We start from the raw sequence: 21,354 nt of genomic DNA on the forward strand, positions 1-21,354 counted from the left end.
TAAGCTTACTCCTTACTTCAGCTCATTGCCCTGTCGTGGTTCTAGCTTGTCTAGTCACTCAGTGCTCTGGTATTCTAGTTTGCTCTTTTGGTTTTGACTCGGCTCGTTGTACTACCCTGTTTCTCTGTTATCCCTTGACCCGGCTTGTCTCTCGCTTATCTGTCTTCTCGTTCCCTCGACCTCGGCTTGCCTCTGACTATTCTTCACTCTCGGTACGTTAGTCCGGCCATTCTAAGGCCCGGTATACGTACCTTTCCACTCTTTGTACTCTGCGTGTTGGATCCCTGTCCCGATCCTGACAGATAGTGAGGTGCTGCGCCTGCTAAGAATGTTAGTGGATGGGCAGGCTAGGGGTAGTGGGACAGGGGCTAGAGGTCATGTTCCCGCTGACAGTCAGGGGGGTAGTGGTACCTGGGATGGGTACCGTTCCTTTCTCCCCTGGTGTTAATTGTCCCCTTTAGGATTGCACGTGCTGCCGGAGGTACAAGAAAAAATTATCCGAGGTGAGTTTGTGGATCTCCTTTCCCTGGTTCCACCAGACAAGGAGTCGGTGGACAGACCACGGCGTGGGGAACAATTGGAAGGAGAGAAGGGTAAGGCTATCCCACGTACGTTTGGGAATTGGTTGCAGGGATTTAACATCTGTGCAAGTGTCCTAGTGCGTCGCTTCCCCGAGGGGGCCCCTTCGTTGTTCGGTTATCTTTTTAATTTGGGGAGCATACAAAGTCTATGGCGGGCAATGCTGGTTTAAATATGACCAGCAATTCCGCCAGAAGATGGCGGCGTGCCCGGGCATGGGGTTTGGGGTGCAGGACGGCAGCCTGTGGCTGCTACTGATGACCCCGTGCTGTCCCACTCCCTTTCCAGGAGCTGCCGGCGTGCCCTCTGGTACGTCGGTGGGTCAGAGAAAAGGAGTCTGCTGGCTCTTCAATGAGAGCCATTGTAAATGGTTTAGCTCATGTAGATTCCGGCACGAGTGTGCCCACTGCGGCGGGCCCACCCTGCCCTCCGCTGTTTCCGGAAGGGTAGACCCTCCGCCGCAAAGGGCGCTGGTCGGGATGACATTTCTCGCGGTGAGGACTCCAATGACCACGGAAAGGATGCGGCCGTGGCTCGACCGGTATCCTAAACGGGACGTCGCAGTCCTCTAGTTCGACGGGTTCACAGGTTTCTGGATTCCTTTTGTGGCTTTGGACGAGGGTCAGTTTGCTAACAATCTTCACTCTACTCAGGGTAAGGAGGAATTGTTTCCGGGAAAAATTGGAGGCGGAGATCCAATGGAGACGTATGGCCTGCCCCTTTGACTCCCCCTCTTTACACAATTTGAGGGTGTCTCCTTTTGGCTTGGTTCCCAGAAAGGATCCTGGAGCTTTCAGGTTAATTCCTCATCTGTCATACCCTGCGGGTGCGTCGGTCAACGACGACATCGACAAGGAGGTGTGCAGTGTACGCTACGCTTCCTTTGACTCATGTTGCGCCTCCTTCGGTGGGCGGGTCGAGGGGCGTTATTGTCGAAATCAGATATCGAGTCCGCCTTTCGATTGTTGCCGGTTCATCCGGATTGTTTCCACTTACTAGGGTGTTTTGCTCACGGGTTGTACTATTATGACATGTGCATGCCCATGGGCTGCGCTATTTCTTATTATTATTTCAAACTGTTTTCCTCCTTTTTGGAGTGGGCTACGGCGCGCGTGTCGGGTCTGGGATCCTTGACTCATTACTTGGACAATTTTTTGTTCGTCGGCCTGGCGGGTTCTCAGGATTGCTTTTCTTTGCTCCAGGCCTTCCGACGCGTGACGTTAGACTTCAGGGTTCTGGTTTCGGAGCAGAAAATGGTCTGGCCAATGTCGGTGCTGTCATTTCTGGGTATCGAGATTGATACTGAGAGTATGGTTTTTCAGCTCCCGGAGGACAAGTTGGTGGTGTTGCTTTGTCTGGTTGACTTAGTCAAGGGTTCCAAAAAGGTTCAGTTGCACCAAATGCAGAGCCTACTGGGCCACTTGGTTTTCGCATGCATAGTATTGCCGATGGGTTGGGCATTCTGTCACAGGTTGTCGTTGTCAACGGTGGAGGTAAGGGAACCCTTCCACTACATCCGGATCACGCGGCGCCTTCGGGTGGATCTGGCACTGTGGAGCTCTTTCCTACGCCATTATAACGGACACTCTTGCTGGTTGAGGGAGGCCACCCCCAACCCAGTGTTAGATCTTTTATGGATGCCTCGATGTCCATCGGTTTCGGTGCATATTTTCGGGCCAGTGGTGCGTGGGAGTGTGGCCCGACGATTGGCGGAACTCCACAATCGCGCGGAGGCTGATCCTTTCTTGAGCTGTTCCCTATAGTGTCGCACTGGAACTGTGGGGTGAGGACCTCAGAAATCACACGGTGGTCTTTCACACGGACAACATGAGTGTTGTCCATGTGATTGCTCGGTCATCCTCCTCCTCTCCTCCGGTTTTGGCGCTGCTGCGGTGGCTCGTACTACTCAGTCTGCAGTTTAATGTTTGGGTGCATGCTCGTCATGTCCCGGGTGTGGAAAATGTGGTGGCTGACGCCTTGTCTCGATTGCAGTAGGAGCGGTTTCACGAGGCAGCGCCAGAGGCTCGGCGGATTGGTCTGACCTGTCCAGACTCCTTATGGAAGCTCGATTTCGATGCCTGATGGACTTGGTGAAGGATTCCTTGGTAGAGTCTTCCTGGAGGGCATACCAGATGGTGTGGGGACCATGGCTGTTGACAGCCCGGGACGGGGGTATATCATCTGAACCCGAGCTTCTCGAAGCGACTTTGTTGATGTTGGACGATATGCTCAAGCGAGGTAGGTCTTGCGCGGCGGCAGAGAAGGCACTGGCTGCTCTGTCTTTTCTGTTTCATTGCATGGGTTGGAGCGATATAACCAAAGAATTTGGGATGCAGAGAGTTATAAATAGCCCGATTTCGGTGAATATGTTGCGCCGGATTCTCGCAGTTTAGCCGACGGTCTGTAGTTCAGAGTTTGATTCCCACCTGTTTCGCTTGGTCTTCTCGTTTTGTTTCTTTGGAGCTTTCCGCATCGGCGAGCTGGTCGTTCCAAACAGGAGGACGGCCTCGCCGTTGGCTCTGTCTGAAGTTCGGTGGTCTAATTCTTCCATCGACATTTTTGTCCGGCCGTCTAACACGGATCGTGAGGCCCGTGGCGCATGGGTTCGTTTAGGGGCCACCGGGGACGAAGTCTGTCCGGTTGGGGGCTTTTCTCAGGTTTATAAGTGTTTGGTCGGAACAGGGGGGCCCATTGCTAGTTCACTCGAATGGGTCACCTCTCACGCGGTACCAGTTCTCTGCGATGCTATGGAGAGCATTGGCGGCCGGCGGGATCGATGCACAAGGGTTTTCGGCCCATTCCTTTCGTATCGGGGCCGCCACTCAGGCGAGTTTATTGGGCTACTCGGCAGCGAGCATTAGGCGCATTGGTAGGTGGGAAGTCTTATGTCCATCCTCATATGTTGTAATCCTCTTCTCGTTGTAGGTGCTCTGCCCCGGTATGTGTGGATTATAGGGCAGTCCTACGTATACTGGGCTGCTCGGCTAGCAGAAGACCGGTCCTACGGACGGAATTTGGGGTGCTCATTTGAATTAGCTTGGGTCCTGTGGAAGGGCATTAGGGGTCTTCTCTGGCATCAAGTATACCCAGAATTCATGGTGCTGCATAAGTTTGTCTCAGGGCCGTTGGTGGTGGTGGTTCATGCGGGTGGGAATGACTTAGGGAATTCCAGGACAGTGGACCTTCTCCACGTGATCAGGCACGACCAGGCGAGGTGCATGGCTCTTTTTCCGGACATGACCTTGGTTTGGTCAGAGGTGGTCTCCAGGCCGTGCTGGTGTGTGCTACCATACTCACGCAGATTGGAGAAGAGCCAGTGCAAGCTTAATATTGCGCTGGGGAAGTTCGTACGCCGTTTAGGTGGGGTAGTTGTCCGGCATGTGGAGCTCGAGGGCGATAACCTGAATCTGATGAGGAAGGACGGGGTAATACTTAAATTCCATCGGTTTGGATATTTTTAATGCAGGTTTACAGAGTGGGATCGAGGCTGCGCTGTCTGCGGGGTGTGCGATGACGACAATAAGCTTGAATGAATGTCATCATTGCGGTCCTGGCCAGCGCAGGCAGAAGTGAAGAAGTTGCCCAGGAGGATTGGGGAGTCGCAGCCTGCTGGGAGCTGATGGCTGAGGCAGGTTGCTCTGGACTCATGGTTTGATAGGATAGACTTGTCTGTTGGTGAATCACCCCAACAGCTGACAGTATTGACTTGCTGGCATGTATAATCAATAAAGCTGTGGCCGTTGCCCTTACCCAACTTAACAAGGTCTCTTGTGTGTCAATGGGGGCAACGGGTTGGGGGACATTCCATCTAGTCAGCAGTCATGCATATGTGGCTAGGGCCTGTAGAGAATGTGTGTATAGGGGATTTGCGCCATCCTATTTATAATCGTTTTTTCTTTTGTATAGGGGATGTAGCAAGAGTGTGCCTACAGGCTATAGTGTGTGTGTGTGTGTGTGTGTAGGTGATGTAGTGTTTGTAGAGAGTGTGTGTTTAGGAGTGTAGTATGTGTTTGCTTACAAGGAATCTAGTGTGTGTATAGGGGATTCAGAGTGTGTATGTGTGTGTGTATATTATATAAATATGTTTGGAAGTATTGTGTATGTGTGTGGTGCAGTGTGTCGGGGGGGGGTTCTGTGTGTATGTGAGGGGTTTAGTGTGTATGTGAGGGGTGCAGTATGTGTGTGTGAGGTGTGATGTGTGTGAGGGTGCGGTGGGTGCTGTGTGTGTGGGTGCTGTGGTGCTATGTGTGATTGATTTGTGTGAGGGTGCTGTGTGATGTGTGTGAGGGTGCTGTGGGTGATTTGTGTGTGTGGGTGCTGTGTATGATGTGTGTGAGAGTGATGTGTGTGAGAGTGCTGAGTGTGCTGTGTGTGAGAGTGCTGTGTGTGAGAGTGCTGTGTGTGAGAGTGCTGTGTGTTTGGGTTCTGTGTATTATGTGTGTGAGATTGCTGTGTGTGATGTGGGTGAGAGTGCTGAGTGTGATAGTGTTGCGTTTGATGTGTGTGAGAGTGCTGTGTGTGATGTGGGTGAGAGTGCTGAGTGTGATAGTGCTGTGTATGATGTGTGTGTGAGGGTGCAGTGTGTGATTGATAGTAATGTGTGTGAGAGTGCTATGTGTGTGTGAGAGTGCTGAGTGTGATAGTGCTGTGTATGATGTGTGTGAGAGTGCTGAGTGTGATGTGTGTGAGAGTGCTGTGTATGATGTGTGTGAGAGTGCTGAGTGTGATAGTGCTGTGTATGTTGTGTGTGGTAGTGCTGTGTATGATGTGTGTGTGTGTGAGAGTGCTGTGTGTGTGAGAGTCCTGAGTGTGATGTGTGTGAGAGTGCCGAGTGTGATGAGTGTGATGTGTGTGAGAGTGCTGTGTATACATGTTAGAAGGGATTGTGTGTTGGGGGTTAGTTTAGGTTAGTAGGGTATCAAATATTCTATACTCTGCCCTTGGGTTTTTATGTCCAAGATGCATTATCTTGCACTGATCCACATTAAATGTCAGTTGCCACAGCTCTGACCGTTTTTCTAATTTACCAAAATCAGTTGCCATTTGGCTTATTCCTCCTGGAACATCAACCCTGTTGCAAATTTCAGTATCATCAGCAAAAAGACATACAGTCAGGTCCATAAATATTGGGACATCGACACAATTCTAATCTTTTTGGCTCTATACAACCAACACAATAGGTTTGAAATGAAATAAACAAGATGTGCTTTTACTGCAGACTTTCAGCTTTAATTTTAGGGTATTTACATCCAAATGCAACGGTGTAGGAATTACAACAGTTTGTATATGTGCCTCCCACTTTTTAAGGGTCCAAAAGACCCTCTGCATTATCACTAATAAAAATATTTTTAAAAATGGGTCCAAGTGGAGATCCCTGAGGTACCCCACTGGTAACTAGACTTTGCTTCAAATATACTCCGTTGACTACAACCCTCTGTTGCCTATCATTCAGCCACTGCTTTAGCCATTCAACACTATTGGAATCCAAACTTAAAGATTGCAGTTTATTGATGAGCCTTCTATTTGGAACAGTGTCAAAAGCCTTACTGAAATCTAGGCAAGCAATGTCTACTGCACTACCATGATCTATTATTTTAGTTACACAATCAAAAAATCTATAAGATTAGTTTGGCATGATCTCCCTGAAGTAAACCTATGTTGTCTCTGATCTTGAAATCCATGTGATTTTAGATGTTCAATAATTATGTTCTTTAACATGATTTCCATCAATTTCCCCACTACTGAAGTAAGACTTACTGGCCTGTAGTTGCCCAACTCCTCCCTACTACCTTTCTTGAAAAAAGGGAACAACATTTGCTAATTTCCAATCTTCTGGGACTACTCCTGTTAATAATGGTTGGTTAAATAAATCTTTTAATAACTTTGGGTGTATCCCATCAGGCCCTATCAACGTATTTGTCTTTACTCTTGACAGTTAAAATAGAACATCTTCCTCTGTAAATGTACATGTACCAAATGACCCATTTGTCCGTTTTCTTAACTGAAGTCCCTCTCCCTCATTTTTATCTGTAAATATTGAACAAAAATATTCATTAAGGCAGTCAGCTAGACCTTTATCCTCTTCTACACACCTTCCTTCTTTTGTTTTTAATCTAACTATTCCTTGCTTTACTTTTCTTTTCTCATTTATGTATCTAAAAAATGTTTTATCCCCCTTTTTTACTGACTATGCTATTCTCTCTTTGTGTGCTTTGGAAACTCTTATAACTTGCTTTGCCTCTTTCTGCCTAATCTTATAGATCTGTCTGTCTTCCTAACCCTGTTTTTTCTTATAATTACTAAATGCTAACTTTTAGTTTTATACTATTTTGGCCACCGTGTTTTCTTATTTTTTTTTTTTTTTGCTCTTCCTGACAGGCCTAATGGAATTTTCTGTTGCTTTCAGAAGTGCAAAATGTAAATAATCTCATTTCTCCTGGACTCCAAACTGCTCCAATCTGTTTTTCTAAAATCAATGTTTGTGTGGTGTGACTCAGTCACTGTTCTTATATTAAACCACACTGACTGGTGATCACTAGATCCTAAACTTTCACCTACAGTAATATTTTAAACCAAATTTTGTTAACACTAAATCTAGTATGGTCTCCTTATGAGTTGGTTCCTCACCGGTTTTAGAGCCAATCCCAGTAGGGAGTTTAGAATATGTGTGCTCCTGACACAATCAGCTGTTTTCTGTTTTCCAGTTCACATCATAATGATAACTTCCCCTTCATTGTCATTTTAGCTATATGCTCAACTAGTAGATTGTCTAACTCTTTATTTGTCCAGGGGGCCTTTAAATCACACCTACATGAGTTACTGTGTGATTTACAAATTCTAACGTAACCCAAACAGACTCTATGTTCACATCACTAAATGTTATTAGGTTAGGTTTTATGCTATCCTTCATATACAGGGCCACCCCTCCACCCTTTTTGCCTTCCCTGTCTTTTCTATATAAAAGTACCCTGGTATTGCTATATCCCAGTCATTTTTCTCATTATACCATGTCTCAGTAACAGCCACTAAATCTGCATTCTTAGTTGCCATTATTGCCACAAGTTCATGGATCTTCATGGATCTAAACTGCGAGCATTTGTAGACATGACTCTAAGCTTATCATTTTTTAACACACTCGGTAGAGTTACTTTCACCATTTTATATTTATATTATTGGACTAATTGGAGGAACTCTCCAATTGCCCAAAGCATTCAAGTTGGGTTAAGTTCCCTTTCATCCTATTTTATAAAACTACTAATTTCAAGAGAAATCAGGAATTTTATTAATCATCTATTACTTGTTACACATGTAACAGCTTCTACATTGCAGACAGAGCATGCAAGAGGAAGCTCATTTATGCCCTCTCTCTCACACTGATTGAATCAATCTCTCCTCCTTATCTCCTCCGCAATATTTTTTAATCCTCTGCCCTCCTTCCTCCATTCTCCTCCGTTCCCTCCCTCTCCCCTCCTTTCATCCAATCCTTCAAATCAAAGACTTCTCTATGAAGTCCACCGCCTTTACCCCCTTTTCACGGGCATCACGATACTGGGATTGCAGATGTTGGGAGGTTTGACAAAACAATAAAACTATAAATGCATCTCTACTGTAACTTTAAGGTTTTTTTTGTTAAGTGTAGACATATATCATTTAACTGGCATTTTATTTTTCAGTAAAAATACATATTATTAACTATCATCAGACTTACATTTCATAGATGTAAAGGTCTGGTTTCCAGAAATCTGTGTAAGGAACGTGCAGTTTCGTAATCCCACAATACTGAGAAGAATTCCATGATAAATAATCATTTTTCCAATACTGAAAATAAAAAAAATAAAAGATCTAACAAACATTACAATTTTCAAGTGTTATTCTAAAAATTATAATTAGAAAAAGCACCAACTAGCATTTACTTGGAGAAAGATATACAAGGGTGTAATGGTCAGGGCCGGTGCAAAGAATTTTGGGTACATAGGCGAAGATGCATTTATCCGCCCCCTCAAAAACATCTGCACCTGTGTGCCTCTTAACCTCCCTTTTGTGTTTCTTACCCTGTCTTTAAATATCTGACTCCCTTTAGTGTATTTTATCTCCTATTTTTGCCTTTGTGTGTTGTAGCGGATTGGTACCGGGCTGTCCTACAACATGTATGGGGATAATTGTATTTGGTCATATTGCTAGTTTAATGTGTGTGAACATGCATAGAAATCATTGTATCCGGGTATATTGGCAGTTGAATGTGTGTAAAGTACTGTATTCCTCTGGTTGTTCGGTAGAATCATTCGAATGAAACAAGGGAATGAAACTACCGAACAACCAGACCACCCTGTGTAAAGTGTGCCTTCAATTACCGTTTGCAACAATGTTGCAAACGGGTAATTACCTATTCGTGCAGTGGGGTCTTTGTCCTCTGGGTGGCCGCCATTCGGGATACGAACACGTGGCGGCGGCCATCTTAAACTACCGAACAGCGGTGTTTTGCCGTCGAGTGTCTGGAACTAAAATCGGACACTTAACTAGGCAAACACCGCTGAGACCTCCATACTTCCAGAAATTCGTATAGAAACTACCGAATGACCCGCCGTTCGGTAGAAAGAAACTCACAAACTAGGGGATTCATGCGAATTCCCCTTAGTCTCTATAACCCAGGCAATTCGTCTGTTTCATTCCCTTTTCTGACAGACACACATACTCACATACACACACACACACACTCACTCACTCACTCACACACACTGACAGACACACACAAACTCACAGACACACATACATACACACAGTAATTACAAATCTAAATTAAATGTAAATTTCCCATCCACCCTCCCTACCTGAAGCTGGCGTGGGTCTCTCATTGGTGGTCCAGTGAGGCAGCTGGGAGTCGTGCGGCTGAACTGGATTAGGAGGCGGCGAGGGAGCTCTGATCTCTCTGATCTGCTCCCTCGCAGGCTGTTTTCTGATGCCGCGTGAGCCGGAATATGACGTCATATTCCGGCTCCCGCGGCATCAGCAAAAGGCGCGCGAGGGAGCCGGTCAGAGAGATCAGAGCTCCCTCGCCGCCTCCTAATCCAGTTCAGCCACACGCCGCGCCGCTCCGGGGATCCAGGAGGTGACCAGGCAGGAGGGAGCACTTCCCTCCTGCCGGTCACTGGAATTTTGCGCCCCCAGAGCCGGTGCGCCCTAAGGCGGCCGCCTGTGCCGCCTTATGGATGCGCCGGCCCTGGTAATGGTGATATGTAGATAAAGTGGGAAAAAATGGGAAAGTAATTAGTATTCTTGCAATGCCTGCCTAGTTTGGATATTTTGGCCTTCAAGGGACACTTTAGGCACCCAAACCACTTCAGCTCATTTAAGTGGTCTGGGTGTATAGTCCCAGGTCCCCTAACCTTGCAAAGGTAATTATTGCAGTTCTTGATAAACTGCAATAATTACTTTTGAGTGTTAACTCCACCTCGATTGGCTGTCTACAAGACAGCCACAAGAGGGACTTCCGGGCCATTAGGCGACTTTTGGTCCCTAACTGACACTGGACATCCTCACGCTATGCATGAGCACATATAGCGTCATATAAAACCCCATATTAAAGCATTATACATGCTTTGCTATGGGGGAAATACTAATGCGAGTACAGCCATTGCTGCGCATGTCAGCAGGCATGCCAGCTGATGTTTGTCGGGGAGGACTGAAGGCGGAGCCGGAACCAGCACCGATGTCCCCCCTGTACTCTTCTTCCTCTACTGCACCATGGGGGGACAGAGGTCGGCACTATTGGGAGCTATAGTGCCAGGAAACAACTTATTTTTCCTGACACTACAGTTTCCCTTTCAAAATTAAATTTACTTTAAATTCCTGCAATTAGCACATTAGTGAATAACCCTGACAGTGAGATACTGCAGATTGACTTTCACTTTCAGCCTTACTAGTTATTTTGTAGTGTGTGTTTGTGTGTGATCAAATTTGTGAAACACCAAGTGCTTTTTAAATTCATAGAATCAACCATACAATCTTTTCATCTATATTAAAGTGCAAAACAAAATACATAATATAAAACCATATATTTAGCACAAGCCTAAAGGAAATAGAATCCCGAATACCAAAACAAAGTATCTAACAAAGTATTTCTAGTATTGTTTATATACTCCCATGGGAGGGCCTGCAAGGGCGGCAGGTGGGCTAATTCCCCTCGGGTTACTTGCAACAGAGGACTGGAAAACAAGGGTTATAGTCTGCAACCTCAAACCATTCTTCTAGATATAGAAAATAAATATTTTGGTCCAGGCACTCAAAGATAAAAGCCAAAATATTAGCTTTATTTAGAGCAAAACAACAGCAATGTTTCGACCCAGCAGGATCTTTGGTCATCCTCAGATCCTGAGCACTCTGGAGAGTGCGGTACCCATTATCTTTTCAAAACATTCTTCTAACAATTAAAATAGCAATGAGTTGTATTGAGGTGTCTGCATAACTATGACAAGAGGAAGGCCTTTCCTATTTCAACACGGTGAAGGTTCGTGCGTGAGCTTGTGGCCTCATTGCTCTCCAGTCCAGGGCCTACCCACTGTGTTACTTCCTAGTGCACTGTCCTATCTGAAGTTGACTAGTCTATCAAAATATGATCAGTATGTGTGATATCCTTGAAGGTGTCAATGACTGCAGAGATGAGACAGTGATCATGATATTCAAAACACACACCGGATGTCATACGTGACAATGGAGCCAATGAGAAACAGAGTCTTCCTTCAAATGAGTCTTCCTTCATACTGTCTGTGCACACTATTCATCATACTGATGGAGGTTGCAGGGATATACAATGGTACCACTTGCAAAACCAGCCCCCTTGATTTGTCAAATCTATATAGTGCATGCTTCAGAGACCTCCCACAAAGATCTGTGAGTTTCATATGCAAACAAGGCCATTCATTTGGACTTATCCCCCAGAGCCACATTTATTTGTTTGTTTCTTTTTGTCACACACTACAGTATGTTAATCTACTTTTTTCATTAGTTTTAAGCTAGTTGTCCTCTACTATAGCCAATATTTTTGTTTTGTTCACAGTGTGTGTGTGTCATTGTGTGTATCGGTGTGTTTGTGTGTGGCAGTGAGTGTCTGTATGCACCTTTGCCAGAGAGAGCTATATGGGTCCGGGGAAAAGGAAAATAGAAATGGGACTGATGGATAGAGATATGGGTTTTCTTACCATGTTCAACCAAAGAAATGTGGTTAAAGCCTGCATACTCATATCCTAAGGAAAATAGCAGATTATCAGTTTGGAGTAAATAAAGGATATTGTACAAATACATCTATTATCCATAGCCATTTGTAAACATATAGTTGTGTTAAAAAAAACAGCAATAGTGCAACTAATGGTAAATAAAAAATATTCATTTTATTCAGAAAATCGTATTTCTCACCAGACCAGCTCAAAGAACAACTGTCATCAAATTTTCAATTTCCATGTTTTTAAACTTATTACATTTAAAGCGGCACTGTCATGCCAAACTGATATTTCTCATATATTTCCTCTTCTCTTCCTCTCTCAGAATCTGTTCTTATTTTCTTCCTTTCTGATCGAGTTTTCTTTAAAACATAAGACAAAATAGAGACTACTTTGTCTTATTTATTTTTTATATGCTTCACTTTCTTTGACCAAAGGAGACGCTTAAGTCAGCTTCATTTTCTGTGGTCAAAGAAATTTTCGCATAATACTCACCTCTCCCGCGTGTTCTCTAGTTCCCTCATTCGCCATTCGAATGTCCTGTCATGTAGACAGGGAGCCTGCGATTCACCATATTTCATCCTAACAGAATGTTGAAAGCTTACATTTTGTCTCTGGCCTTTTGCCTCTGGCCTCCTATAAAGTGCCCCACTAATTAAAATAATTAACCTAGTGTCAAAGTATTTTCTTGGGCTCTCTCTAATGTAAAAGGTTAGTCCAGTTCACTATGTTTGGAAAAAAAATATATTATTTCCTTACATGTATAAAGTTACATAAGACAGCAATGCCATAACCACTATACAGAATATAAAACCAAAGGGCATGAATTTAAATTATATAAAATACAAACTTGTGTTTAGAATAGATTTTATAATATAAATGTGGGCTGAAATTGTAGATTATGCTAACGTAGTGTACCTATAATCTTAATTTTAATAATGACAGGAGGCGAGTATTTTGCATAACTTTCTTTACTTTATGCCTCCAGCAGCACAAGTCAATCAGAAAACTTTAAACCAATCAGTAACCAGCATCACATCTATATAAAGCCCTGACAGTCACATGATTTCCTCTTTCTTTGATGCGAAAACAGTCCATTATAACGTCAGGGAATTCAAATAACAGTCCTGAGTAACGTGTAGAACATAACTTGTAACGAGGCTTGAAACCTTCCAGCTTTATCTTGATCTTTATCTTTATGATGGTTACTCTGAAAAGAACAGAAATACGTGAAAGGTGATGGAACCCAACTGATGTCCACATTAAATCCAGTATTATATGTATCTATATTTATATTACGTTAATATACTAAAACATTAAACAACCGTAGAATACTTTAATAATCGCCACGGCTGAAACACCCGTCAACCAAATAAGCATCCCATAAAATATACTGAAATATCCAAAATCTTATAATTAGACTGAGGATGACAACCAGAAAATAGAATTTCCCAGAGTATAGGGAGGGAAACAGGGAGGGAAAATACTCGCCTCCTGTCATTATTAAAATTAAGATTATAGGTACACTACGTTAGCATAATCTACAATTTTATCACATGACAGGAGGCTTCGTATTTTGCATTTTTAAAGCTGTGGTATGAGCGAAAAGGATGCGTGTGTGGTTGACGAAAATATACGGAAGTTGTCTCGCCGCGTCCGATTCGCCACCCGTAAAAATTATAGAGGCCCCCCTGAAGGCCTGAGAAGCGGCCGTGCCTCGTACCGAATGAGTACCTAAAGCACGTCTCCACTCCCGTTAACGATAACCACCAGTGAACCCATCCAGACAGAGTGTTCATGGAAACTGGCTTGTATGGTTGTTATAAATCCCGCAGATGTCTTACTGTGTCAATCTAAGTGATGTCGGGATCTCCATATAACCGAACACCGCTATAACTGCACAAAGACGGGGAGACCGCCGGGAACCGGGTAAAATGCGGACGCGAAAGGGATTAGTTCTACGAAACATCGTAGAGGTCCTCCCTTCTGGTGATACCGAAAAACCATTTACGTCGACCTCCAGAGTATCTGATACCCGACGAAAAAAATCTAACGTAACGTGATTATGACTGACGGTTGACGGAGGGATAGGTTCGTGTTATCAGACTAGTTTCGAAAACCCCAATCAAAGTCTCACAACAGTGAAACTTTAACTCATGGTTCTGGACCGTACGTTACCCCGTGGAAAAACGACCTATGAAAAGGTTCTTGATCGACCGGAGTGTCGTGAATCGTACTATGCGCTGTCGAACTAACGGAGCGGAACCCGTTAATGGAGCGGTCGGATCGTGTCGATCGGCCCGTCGTGAAAATTATGAGCAAGATTCAACATCGAGGTAGATAGGGGTAGTAAAAAAGACCGTAGTCCCTTTCCATACCCCAGTGACTTCCAAGTGTTCCATGTGGATAAGTTATTTCGGGGAATACCTGTTGTCCATGAGTCCCATGACTCTAGTTGGTTGCGATAGTCCCTTGACATACCAGTCTCCCTTGAAGGACACCAATTCACCAACTCTAGCCGCCCCTGCATTAACAATTGATGATGATGTTCTCCCTTTTGATCTGCCCGAAGGCAAGTTAGAACTGAAGAAGCAGAGGATGATCCGAATTAAAGACAAATCATTCTAGGTGTCACGCTTAGCTCCTTTACCTCTGTAATGAGTGCTATCGAAGTCCTTGCCATTCTGATCCCAATTTCATAGGTGTGCCCGGATCTCAGGCAGCGAGCTTTCAGTCGATGTCTGGCCTGTCCGTGAAGTGGTCATGGGAAATAGTCAAGGTACTATGGAGCCTTTCCGCCATATCCGTCGCATTTCCTTACGAAAAATCGCTATCGCTGATGTGGAAAAAGTGCAATCCGTCCAAGGTGGAATCTATTCCGAAGTAGAGGTACGTAGTTACTCGGAGCTGGAGTCGAACCGACTCCGCTCTGTTCATTATGAATCCCAACAATTCCAGAAACTGTAACAATAAATCTCGTTTGTATACGCAGTTAGGAATTGGGCTTGCAAAGGTCAGCAAGTTGACTAGGTATGCTACAGCGGATACCCTTTGCTCCTCAGTGCGTCCTGACCAGCTTCCAAAACTTCTTGAGGTACTATGTGAGCCAATAGGTAAGTGTCCTTTCAAATCTTACCTTGCAAAACCCTTTGGAGGAGCAGGTCTCCTAACAGGTGTATACCTTCCTTCTTGAGATGTCAGTACGTCCCAAAGCCATTGGGTTGGCCTATGTTGATGACTAGGTGAGAGTCTCCTGTCTTCTTCTTTACTACTTTTACGTGGACCTCGGTCTGATCGGGGCATAGATATCCCTGTAGTGACACCGAGCTCCCTGTTGAGGACTATCTTGTACGTTCCTAGATGACATGGCCATTCCATCCTGAGCTTGTTTCGTACTTCTTTTCCCCGAAGCCGGAGGTTGGCAAGGTGTGCCCGGTGCTTCGGCAAACCCCTTTCGGGTGATCCTGGGTGTCTGGTGGTGCGCGAGTCAACCAAGGTTTTCCAGTGTGCCAAAGGAAACTTTTCTTGCCAGGCGGATTCTGTCACTTTCCCTCTACCGATGAAGACTCTCCCTTCTCTATGATTTCCAGAGAAGGGGGGGGGGGGGGGATGGAGTCCTCGTCCCCTGATGATGGAGTCTGAGATGTTCAATGTGTAGGATGTTCTGAGAGACGGTTCCGCTAAGTCGTGGTTTTCTCTTTCCCCATTGGGGAAGTCGCGTTGGGCCATTCCCATGGTGCTTAGGTGGTAGGATGCCCGACTTGTTAGTCAGCCCCCTGGAGAGGGCTTCTTCACTTGGAAATTGTTCGGTGAATTGAGGGAAATCCGACCTGTTGGTTCACACCCTTTCGGTTTGTGGAGTCAGGATCGTATAACAGTACGCTTATTGTCACTCAGTGTGCCTCTGTGTATAACCGGGGTCACCCAGCATTTTGATTAATTGGTACCACTTTCGCAGGATCTGGGCAGTTGTCTGAGCATGAGGACACTCTCCGTAGGACCGGGACGTACCCGGGTATGGGAGACGTGAAAGTCTCCCTATGTATAATCCAATGGTTCATCCTTATATGTCCTAGAATTGTGGAGTTTGGCGGTATAGTGGGTTCTCCTTCTCGGTTAAGGGAAGGGCGTACGGGTCCTCCAATTGAAACATGGAGGTGTCGGCACACATGCCTGTAGTGTGCCCTGGTCTTGTTGGGACCCTCTTCCGGTCTGTGGGGGTACCGAGACAGGTGTCAGGTATGGTAATACACTTATAGTCACTAGTGGGTCTCCACCTACGGCTGGGGTTCACCCAGAACTGTTTCCATCAATACCACTTAGAGATTTCCTGGAGTGGCCTGAGGAGGGGGTCGCCCTCAATAAGACCGGGATGAACGGTCAGAAATGTCGGGACGTAAGCCCGTATGGGGGTACGGTAGTCTCCAAATTATCCAATGGGTCACCCTTATTGGATATAGTACTGTGGAGCTTTGGCAGCACCGTGAGCTCTCCTTCTTGGTGCTGTCGACATACCTGTATCCATTGTGTAACAGATCGTACTCCGTGGTTATCAGCCCGTCCAAGGGCGTGGGGATTAGACCTCAATATCTATATGTCCCTAGCCATTCCGGGTCTAGGCTGGGTTCTCTGACTTCCTGAGGTATGTCTTACCAGTCCTCCTCCTCCGAGGGCGAGTCCTCTGCCCTCCATTCGTCTATGATTTCTAAGGACAGTGGAGATAATGGTTCCTCATCCCCTGATGGGGGTCTTGTGGAGTGTCTGACACAAAGGTAGTATGATTCTTCCCGTCTGTGGGGAGACAGAGTATACGTCAGTGCGTATGTAGCTACACAGTGGCTTCCACATACAACTGGGGGACACCCAGGTATCATGTAATCAGTACCACTAGGAATTTGACTAGTGGTCTGAAGAGGGGTCACCCTCTTATCGACCGGGGTGAACGGTCTTAAATGTTGGGCCGGAGCCCGGTAATGGTCGGGACGGAGCCCGGTAATGGTCGGGACGGAGCCCGGTAATGGTCGGGACGGAGCCCGGTAATGGTCGGGACGGAGCCCGGTAATGGTCGGGACGGAGCCCGGTAATGGTCGGGATGGAGCCCGGTAATGGGAGGTATCGAAGACCTCAGTACGCTTTCACCCTTGTGTATGGAATTTTGTGGAAATTTTGCCATTGTGGATTGTGCGTACTTCGTTATAAGCCCTAGATTGGGTGTGGTGGTCACCCTTTGTAAAACAAAATTGTCATTTCGGATAATGCCAGATTTTTTGTTGTTGTTGTTTGTTTGTTTGTAATGATTTCTGGGTAGTTCTTCAGTGGTTTATACCAATCCTCATTGCCTTCTGTGAGTGTTCACCCGATTGGGCAGTGCAGCCTGATGGGAGTTGTTCCTGGTTTGGTGCAATATAATCCCAATGGTAAGTTACCTGCAGTGGCCCTTTAGCACAGAGTTGCAGGGGTTAACTGCAGTGAGAAGTGTGCTTAGCCTGATGGGAGTTGTTCCTGGTTTGGTGCAATACAATTCTAATGGTAAGTTATCTGCAGTGGCCCTTTAGCACAGAGTTGCAGGGGTTAACTGCAGTTAGAAGTGTGTTAAGCCTGGTGGGAGTTGTTCCTGGCTTGGTGTAATACAATCCCAATGGTAAGTTACCTGCAGTGGCCATTTAGCACAGAGTTGCAGGGGTTAACTGCAGTGAGAAGTGTGCTTAGCCTGATGGGAGTTGTTCCTGGCTTGGTGTAATACAATCCCAATGGTAAGTTACCTGCAGTGGCCATTTAGCACATAGTTGCAGGGGTTAACTGCAGTGAGAAGTGTGCTTAGCCTGATGGGAGTTGTTCCTGGTTTGGTGCAATACAATCCTAATGGTAAGTTATCTGCAGTGGCCCTTTAGCACAGAGTTGCAGGGGTTAACTGCAGTGATAAGTGTGTTAAGCCTGATGTGGGGAGTGTGTTTAGTTTTTACACCTTATATTATGTGGCAAAACTTTATTTCCGACAATGTCCAGCATTTTGACACTTCACCTTTAAAACTAGGTGAGGTGTCCTGTGGGTAGGACCAATTTATTCAGGTAACTCTTAATGGCACATAAAACATTTATAGAAGCAGAAAAAACTATGTGCCAGTTCGTGGGAATCACGAACTGGCGAAACTAAGATGGCCGCCCAGGATCTCGCGGTATCGCGAGATCCAAGATGGCCGCCGTTCGCGCGCAAAATTGCCGCGCAGTCCGCGATCGCGGCCCGCGATTGCGGTCCGACGGTATCGGTCGGTGCCCCCTCGCGCCCCCCTACCCACCCCTCGGTACCCTGGGACTCTTGGAGAAGCCTGGTGGTCCCGCGCGATCGCGGTAAAATGCCGCGAATCGCGAGGGACAAACAGGCAAGCAGGCAGACAGCAACAGATCCCAGCAGGGGAAAAAACAGTGGGGAAAAAAACACCTTACAGTCCAGGGAGAAGGATGGGTACAGCAGAGAGAAGTAGAGGAGGCAGATGAAAGAGGGGGGCCCCAGACAGGGGGGAAATTAAAAGGTACAATGCCAAAACAATTTAAAGAGACCACAAAATAAATTTGCATTATATATATAAAACAGTTGAGAGCTTAATACTCTGACCTGTGCCTTGGCTGGAAGCAGCAAAGAAAGAGGAAATCATGTGACTGTCAGGGCTTTATATAGATGTGATGCTGGTTACTGATTGGTTTAAAGTTTTCTGATTGACTTGTGCTGCTGGAGGCATAAAGTAAAGAAAGTTATGCAAAATACGAAGCCTCCTGTCATGTGATAAAATTATGATTTTCTTTAAATTCACATTGTATGATTAAATACTGAAAGAAAAGGGTCCGGAAGAGTGCACTAATAATTTGTCTCTGGAACATACAAAGGGTATATAGGAATATGTATTTAGGGTAGGTTTTGCTGAATTGATTTTACCTTAATGTTCAATCCAAGTCAAGGTTTACATTACAGATTTAAGTCAGGCTCGATAAATCCCAGGCACTATGTCACCACGGCATTCTGGAAATGTGAATTGAAATCCAGATTTTTGCCTCTTTTGCAGGACCATTTTAGCATGGACCATTTTAGCATGGACCATACTATTAAATAGGCCCAATCAGCTAGGAACTGCATAATACTGATCAGTTTAAACACTCGCCAATCCCTTTTCACTGGAGCCACCCTCTTAGTCTGCTCAGTGTCTATATTGCTAACATTATCCTTGCAGTTTTGGGGGAAATGAGCCCAGAAAGAGGTCCAGCTGTGAAGGTGGTGGGCCCACCTATTGCCACTCATGAAGTAGGCAGGCTGCCCCTAAAGTAGGTGGCAAGTCCTACCTATAGCCTTCACTGTCAGGGCAGACCATGTATGGGGTACAGCTGATATGAAATATATACCTTATTGGTGAGCTAAGGGGGTGGACACAACTGCCTTGAGTTACTTATCTTTGTAAACACAACTTTAACACTGTTGGCTGCAAACACATGCACACTAACCTCCTGAACTTTATTAAGTAGAATATATTTGTCCTTGGGAATTTTAAGTGATAACACAAATTGGTATTCTTTTTTTGTGTGTGTGTGTGTGTAGACTTATTATTAGAAAGAGACACAATTTCAAAAGTGGAATTGATATTCTTACCAAGTTCACAATAGCATATAAGCGTATATCTATGTTTAGATTTGTTGGATTTGCTGCCTTTTTCGTTGGACGCAATTTTATAGAATAGTTCTGTCTTATATCCTTTTCAAGGTCATTGAAACTGCAATTTTGCTGACACTGTCCCACACCTTTGGGAATGAGAAAGACACAATAATGAAAGATGGACTGTTATCAAGATAAAAAGTATATACACAAACAATACACACACAAACAACACACTCAATGCTCTCAGAGAGACTTGCACTTCCTGATCAGAGCCGGCATCATGATGATGAGACTAACAAAGTCGAAGCTGTATTTCATGACTGGTTTCTAGTCATTGTGCCTTTTGGATTATAGCCCATGCTTCAGTTTAAAAAAAAAGCATTGTTTAACACCTTATCCATTGCTAAGGGTATCTGCTGAAATGCTGTTTAATTCTGAAACACAATACCTGTCTGTACTCATGTGCATGACAAGCTCGGAACTCTGAGATAGTTGTGGAAACATGTTTTCTCTAGTTTCTGTGCCCAATCAAAACTTATCAAAGTTAAGCTTGATGTATGCAGGTGATGCATAACAGATATATATTCCCCAGCTTCCCATGGCAGTATTGATAAGTGATAACTACTCACTCTCATACCATTTAATCCAACTATTTTTTTTTCTGTCTCAGGACAGGAAAGTCTTTTTTTTTAGGGGGGTCTTCTTTTGGATTTTAAGGATTTTTTATTTATACCCCTTATTCTCCCAGAGAAGCTATGCCTCTCTTGTTCTGGAATCATTGATACAGCTCCTGTACAGGTGTCTCCCCAAAGACCCTCTTTAGTGACTAGATAGATTGCTGCAGTGGTCAGAATGTAAGCTTGTTTGAGCAGGGTCCTCTTCAACCTATCGTTCCTGTAAGTTTTCTTGTAATTGTCCTATTTATAGTTAAATCCCCCCCCCCTCATAATATTGTAAAGCACTACGGAATCTGTTGGCGCTATATAAGTGGCAATAATAATAATAATAATGTAGGTAGCAGCTTTATGCATTAATAATACCGTATATACTCGAGTATAAGCCGAGTTTTTCAGCACATTTTTTGTGCTGAAAAACCCCAACTCGGCTTATACTCGAGTCAATAGTCTGTATTATGACAATTTAAATTGCCATAATACAGACTGGGGCTGGCAGAGCTGTAACTTACCTGTCCTGCAGCTCCTGTCAGCTCTCTCCTCCTCCGCGCCGTCCGTTCAGCACCTCGGTCAGCTCCCAGTGTAAGTCTCGCGAGATCCGCGGCTCTCGCGAGACTTACAGTGTGAGCTGACAGAAGAGCTGAACGGACGGCGCGGAGGAGGAGAGAGCTGACAGGAGCTGCAGGACAGGTAAGTTAAAGCTCTGCCAGCCCCCCTCTCACCCCCACTGAACTGCCAATGCTGGACCACCAGGGAAGGAGAGCCCCCCTCCCTGCCATGTATCAAGCAGGGAGGGGGGACGAAAAAAATATGTAGTAATAATAAAAAAAATTATAATAATTAAATTAAATAATAAATAATAATAAAAAATAATAATAATTACATTAAATAAAATAATAATAATAAATAATAATAATAAAAAAATTAAATAATAAAAAAATACAAAAAAAAAATGCCCACCCCCCACCAGGGCTCTGCAACACACACACACCACTCACACACACACACACTGCACTCATACACGCTGCACTCATACACACTTGCTGCACTCATACACACACGCTGCACTCATACACACACACGCTGCACTCATACACGCTGCACTCATACACGCTGCACTCATACACACACGCTGCATTCATACACACACGCTGCACTCATACACACACGCTGCACTCATACACACACGCTGCACTCATACACACACTGCATTCATTATACACACACTGTAAATAAATATTCAATT

At 45.0% G+C, this 21,354-nt stretch overlaps 1 protein-coding gene across 1 annotated transcript in view; it reads right to left on the reverse strand.

The window, feature by feature from the left end:
* The window catches only part of LOC134578578 (5-hydroxytryptamine receptor 3A-like), a 68,975-nt gene that overhangs the window by 38,794 nt on the left and 8,827 nt on the right, over positions 1-21,354 (reverse strand). The window contains exons 2-4 of the mRNA XM_063437547.1: positions 19,429-19,577; positions 11,775-11,819; positions 8,288-8,397 (exon numbers count right to left, since the gene is read on the reverse strand). Coding sequence (XP_063293617.1) covers positions 8,288-8,397; positions 11,775-11,819; positions 19,429-19,577 — 304 coding nt within the window. The remainder of the gene's footprint in view (positions 1-8,287; positions 8,398-11,774; positions 11,820-19,428; positions 19,578-21,354) is intronic.

This window comes from Pelobates fuscus, chromosome 12 (assembly GCF_036172605.1).
Source record: "Pelobates fuscus isolate aPelFus1 chromosome 12, aPelFus1.pri, whole genome shotgun sequence".
In the NCBI taxonomy this organism is placed as follows: domain Eukaryota; kingdom Metazoa; phylum Chordata; class Amphibia; order Anura; family Pelobatidae; genus Pelobates; species Pelobates fuscus.